At 40.2% G+C, this 6011-nt stretch overlaps 1 protein-coding gene and 1 pseudogene across 1 annotated transcript; one reads left to right on the top strand and one right to left on the bottom strand.

Moving 5' to 3' along the window:
• The window catches only part of LOC100472287, a 15510-nt pseudogene extending 14549 nt beyond the window's left edge, over positions 1-961 (bottom strand).
• A 687-nt stretch (positions 962-1648) lies between these two features.
• TUBGCP5 (tubulin gamma complex associated protein 5) lies at positions 1649-5895 on the top strand. The gene is made up of 6 exons (XM_034668910.1): positions 1649-1661; positions 2443-2585; positions 2689-2809; positions 3290-3468; positions 4610-4735; positions 5331-5895. Exons 1-6 carry the CDS (start codon positions 1649-1651, stop codon positions 5421-5423), a joined length of 675 nt encoding a protein of 224 aa, XP_034524801.1. The 3' UTR covers positions 5424-5895.
• The last annotated feature ends 116 nt before the right edge of the window (positions 5896-6011 follow it).

Here is a 6011-nt window from a genome sequence, read left to right as displayed (position 1 = left end):
CCTCCGCTATGAGCCTGCTTCTTCCTCTCCCACTCCCCCTGCTTGTCTTCCCTCTCTTGCTGGCTGTCTCTGTCTCTGTCGAATAAATAAATAAAATCTTAAAAAAAAAAAAAGTTTTACTTTTTCTCAGGTTACAAAGAAATTCATCCATCTTTTCTCCTAATACTTGAGTAGGTTTTTTTTTTTTTTTTTACATTTAGATACTGATCCATTTGCAATTTATCCAGCTAAAAACATGAGAAATAGATCTAGTTTTATCTTTTTCCAAATGACTAATTGGTTCCCATCACTTATTTATTTAAAAAAAAAATCCATCTTTCCTGCATTATTTGACATACCCCTTTATCATTAAATTTTCATATGTACTTGAGTATCTTTCTAGATTCCCTATTCTGTTTCCCTGTTCTGTTTATTCATGTGCTAATAACGTCCTGTTTTAATATGGGGCTTTCCTAGCTATTCTTGTTTGTTTATTTTTCCAAATGTACTTTATTGCCAACTTGTCCGGCTTCACCAAAACAAAAACTTTGATGGTATTTTTATTGAGATTGCATTCTATTCATAGATTAAGTCAGGAGAAATGAGCCACCCCCAGGGACCCCTTCTGCATTGGCTTCCATATGTTCTGAGTAGCTGTCTGCCCCCCCCAGGCTTGCTGAGTCTGGCCCTTGAGTCTCCCTCTCAATTCCAGCATCAGTGCCAATGCTGCTCTCCTGCCCTGCCCAGTAGCGCTGCCTTACAACCCTCCCACATCCCTGCTGCTCTTTCTGTAATCGCCCTGTGGACCTCTTGCTTCCCACCTACCTTTGGCACAGCTTCTCGCTCTACTGCCTCCGCGCTCCTGCCTGGGACAGTTCCAGCCCCTGTTAGTGGCTTCAGTGACCCCTTATGATCTGCAGATCAGTACCTTTAGCCCAGGTGCCTGCACAGCCAGCAGCTTGTGACTACACTCAAATGTCATGTATCCAAAACTGAGCTCATCATTGTCTCATCTCAAACAATCTTTCGTCTCTTCTAGTCGAGCACCATTGTTCATCCTGGTGCCCGAAGGCAGTGTGGCTTGCCCTAGATTCCTCCCTCTGTCCTAGCTCCTACACCTCCCTGGTTGTTCAGTTCTGCCTCCTAGATAACGTTTCCCCTTACCTCTCAGTGTTGACTCAAGAGCTCCTCTCTTGACACCTCCTGTGTCTGTGTCTCAGCTTCACTCCCTTCCATTTGACCCTGACAGGGCCACCAGAATGACCACAGCGATAGCAGCAACTCCCTCCACCAGTTGTGTTCAGGCTCCTCATTGGCTCCTCCTAACAGATGGGCTGAGCTCCTTCTCATGAGAGGGCATGCTTTTACTCTCTGGTTCATTCTAGTACGTATACACATACAGACACATCATGTTCTTTCTCCTAGCACACTCTCCATTTCAGGAATTTGGAATATTTCTGGTTTGCTGAAGAACTGTACTCTCCCTGCTTCATAGCTTCCTCCAGTTATGTGCTCTTCCATTTGTATGGCCTGGCAGTGGTCTGCTCTCCTACAGAGTTCTGCTTGGCTTGGATTGGTGCGGCACCCTGTGTCTGCTCTGGGATTTTCTCTGGGCTGTGAGTCCCTAGAAGGGGAGAAGGGATTGACTTTCTTTCACCTGTGTGGCATGATGACTGACAAAGGTATTCACTAAGTGCCTACTAAGTACTCAGTGGGTGCACATAACTTACAAGTTAAAAAAATTCTGACTAGTGCTGTGACCTGGAACAAATTGACTAATTTATAAGTCACACACTGTGCTTTCCGTCTCTGATTGTAAGGCTGCCTCCCCACGTCTGTGTTACCCTTAAACCTTCCATGGTTTCATCACTTGATGCCCCTGTAATTGTGGGAGAGTTGCATCGTTTCCCAGTCCACGGACAGGACTACTCTGGGGATGAGAGAGTAAGGGCAGTTAACTGCCCATGTGGTGCCTGGTGCAAGGACGTTTCCATGCACATTTGTTGATTCTTTCTATTTAGAGTCAAATTCAAACCAATGTTAGGAAAGAGTGGGTGAAGCAGTGTGTATACACCTTTGCTTTAGAAGCAGAGCCCACTGCTGTCAACGGACTTGCACACACACTCTCCAGGGCAAGGAAAGCAGTGTCCCTCCACTGCCTTCAGCAGAGGTCTCTCTTCTGAGCCTGTTGCCTGAATTTTATCAGAATTAAGCACCCAGCCTATTACCATTATATCTTCTTCCCTGACTTCCATCTTTTTTCCTAACTTAACTACATATAAGTGTCTCTTCTGTTTCATAGCTAAACCCATTATTTAAAAACTTTGCTCCTCTTCAAAAACCAAATTCCTATTCTGGAGTATATGCTAGAAAACCTTTATTGAAATATTTGCATTCCTTTTATGAACTAATATCTTCTTTGAAATATGATGTCAATGTTAAAATGCTAATTGTTTTTTAAAGAGTATTTTTATTTGAGCATAGTACTTTCACAAACTAAAACTGAAATTTCTTTATCTAGTCTGTCTATATCTTATGAAAATGTTGAGACAACCAAGAAGAATCTCCCTGTTCATATCTTAGATGGTCTGACCCTGAGCTATAAGGTATGTGCTGATACATTTTGTAAGAACATTGTTTTCTATTAAAATTACAACATGCAAGTAATAGGCTACTTTCTATTCTAATTTTCTGTTTTTGTTTTCATAGATCCCATGGCCTGTGGATATTGTTATAAGTTTGGAATGTCAAAAAATTTATAATCAGGTGTTCCTTCTCTTATTGCAAATAAAGTGGGCAAAATATAGTCTGGATGTTTTACTATTTGGTGGTAAGATTTGTTTTCAACAGATAAATTATAATTGAATTTTAGCCCTGAGATAAAGAAGTGGTGATCTTTGGTCATTTTTTATGTAACACAAGTGCCCAAATGACAGGTATTTATAGCAGCAGTTTTACTGTTGTCAAAATTAACTTCCCGGAATGAGATACCAGGGAATTGTACTGCAGTCAGTCTGAAATGTAACAGCTTGTTGAGGAATTTAGCCAGAGTAAATATTCTTAAATTGTGCAAAAAATTTTAATGACAAAGTATTGGGACTTGGCATTTACGTTTTAATGACGGTGATAAGGGGAACTTTTCACTGCTTTACCTTCCAGAGACATCGAAGGCAGGGTCCCTAATGTGCGTCCTGTAGAGTGCCCTTTGCAGGTTTATGACCACATCAGACGTCCCACCCCTCTGCAGTGGCACTGGTGGGGTTTGGGTAGATGTTCTTCCCACCTACTCTGCTCTTTCAATCTTGTACAGAACTAGCTAGTACTGCTGGAAAACCACAGCTCAGGGAAGGACTTTTACGTGAACAAGACACAACTGCTCAGTTTGGACCGCAAAAGGAACCAATAAGACAACAGATTCATCGTATGTTCCTCTTGAGAGTAAAGCTCATGCACTTTGTGAACAGCTTACACAACTACATCATGACCAGGGTTTGTGTCTGGATTACTTGTGATATATTTATAAGAGCCCACAAAATAGTTGTAGACTGTAAGTGTGAAAATAGCACATATAAAAGATTTGATCATAAAATAACATGCAGAGAGGGAAAGATGTTTTTTTAAACATGCCAGAGCATGTGTATCCAGAGATTCCTCCTGTCCCTCCTGTCCAGCAGCCTCTTAGGATGGGCATACCCAGAGCTCCTTTTCTGGAATTGCCTTCAGAACTTGCAGTATAGCTTTTTAAGCTTTTATCAGTGATGACAGGTCTGTCCCTGTAAAATGGCTTCAAATCTTAATAACAGCCAAAATTTGTCAGACTAGTGTGGTGTGTAAGGAGGAAGATGCAGCCTGATTATAAATTTTTTTCTTAGAGACAAGAAGCAACTCATTACGAAGCAAATGAAACTGCTTTTCTTACACATCTTAAAACCAGATCTAGAGGAAGTCTGGAAGAGGAGTTCCGATATTTGAACAATAGCAGTGTTCTTGGAAGATAGTATTCATTTGGGATTTAAAATGGTTGCTTAAAAAAAAAAAACTCATTTGTACACAAATTCTGAAACTCATTTTATTTGGAAGAAGTGAGCCTTTGAAGCCTGTGTTTTAGACATGATGCATATGGCAGAGGTGCTTTCTGCTTACCATGCATTGGCTTTCAGAGGCAGCCTTAAACCCTTAATTATTGAGAGTAAATGGTAGCAGTTTAAGTTTTTGCTTCTTTCTTGTTTTCTAGTTAAAGTATTTCTATGCTACTTTTAAAGAAAGATCATTATAAAAAACATTGGAACTTATAAAAACATGTAAGTTCAATTTCCTGATAATTAAAAAAAAAAGATCCATGCATTTGTATGTGATTTGATGTACTTGCCCCTCCCCACCAGGAACGGTCTGTTAGTCCAAAGCAAGGCATTCATTTACTATGTGAATGGATTTCCTAAAGAACTGGCCCCCACCATTATTCTAGGATAAGAATGTCAGCCTTTAAAGGAGGTACTTTTTAAAGTTTACAGATGTAATTATTGAAGAAAGAATTTGAGAGGAGTAGAAGAGGTTGGTAAAAAGTTTTGTGTCTAGCATACAAGTCCTCAGAGAAGTCTGCTCATTAAACCTTTTCATCTTTCTCTTCAAGATTCTTCACAGCACAGGGCTGGAGTTTCAACATCAAGTTGAGGAAGCCAAGGATTTAGATCAGTTGATTAAGATTCACTATAGATACTTGTCAACCATCCATGATCGATGTTTGCTGAGAGAAAAGGTATGTGAGATGTCATCTGCAGATTTGGCCACTGAGGCAGGAATGAAGCTGGTCAAGGGAAGTTGTCTCCACTTCAGAATTTTGTACTTACGAAGCAGAATATTCTATAAGGAATGACCAAATCAAATAAACTTACAAATTTGTGCCATATTACTAGAAATTATATCTAAGAGAAACAGATGAAAACTGTATTATGATCATCTGCACCCTGCACTGCACTTGGATTCAATTGGAAATTTGTGTCTCCGGTCAGGAAGTGCATCCAGCTTAGTGAGAATATACGGGATTAAGTCAATTTATAGCCATTGGATTACTTGGTCCCTTTTGTAGGTGAATTTAAATGGCCATCCTAGGAAATCGTCACTTGCTCTGTTTGTCAGACTCTGTTGCTAATACTCCCTATATCACAAGTGAATTAGGTGCATGGCCTGATTCCAAGTGCACTCATTCACTGCCTAGCATCCTTTTATATGAGGTTGAAGGCTGTCATTGCATTGATGAACTTTTTCTGTGACTCATGTGGATTAAATAAAAGTGTTGGTGTCAGTGTCCATAGTTACAGAGCCTGTATTCTGTCTGTGGCTTTAATCTCCAGGTCAGTTTTGTGAAAGAAGCCATCATGAAGGTACTGAATTTGGCTCTTATGTTTGCAGATGGTTGGCAAGCAGGTCTGGGGGCGTGGCAGTAAGTATGTAGCTTGTGGAACCTCTGCATTTTGAGCATTTCAGCTTCCTTTTAAAACTGGCTTTATGAATGACTGCTTTTCTGTGAGGGCTCACTGAAGAGTGGGGGGCACAAACTTTCAGCTCTGGGACTAGAGAGTGGGGTGCTGCCATTTTCTCTGCCCCCCCCCCCATTGATGCTGAAAGCCTTCAGGGAGCAAAACAGCACCACAAAGTAGAATCCAGAGCCACTAACACTGATCTTGGCCTCCCAGCAAGGGAGGCGCAGTTTCACCACTGCAAGGGCAGCTGAGAATCAGTGTAACAGGGCCCTCCCCCAGAAGACCAGCAGGAGCAACCAACCAGCACCAAATTTACCAATCATAAAGAACTGTAAAACTTCAGCTCTTGGGGAAGCAGTATATAGCATTTGTGGTTCTTTTATTATTCTTTAAACTTTCAGTTTTATTTTTTCTCTGCTGTTTTCTTATTTTTTCTTTTTTAAAATTTTTATATATATGTTATATATATATGCTTTCTATTCATTGTATATTTTATTTTACTTCGTGTGTGTATATATATAATGTATATATATATATATATATATATATATA

Source organism: Ailuropoda melanoleuca, chromosome 9 (assembly GCF_002007445.2).
Source record: "Ailuropoda melanoleuca isolate Jingjing chromosome 9, ASM200744v2, whole genome shotgun sequence".
In the NCBI taxonomy this organism is placed as follows: Eukaryota; Metazoa; Chordata; class Mammalia; order Carnivora; family Ursidae; genus Ailuropoda; species Ailuropoda melanoleuca.
This window is presented reverse-complemented; position numbering and strand designations above follow the sequence as displayed.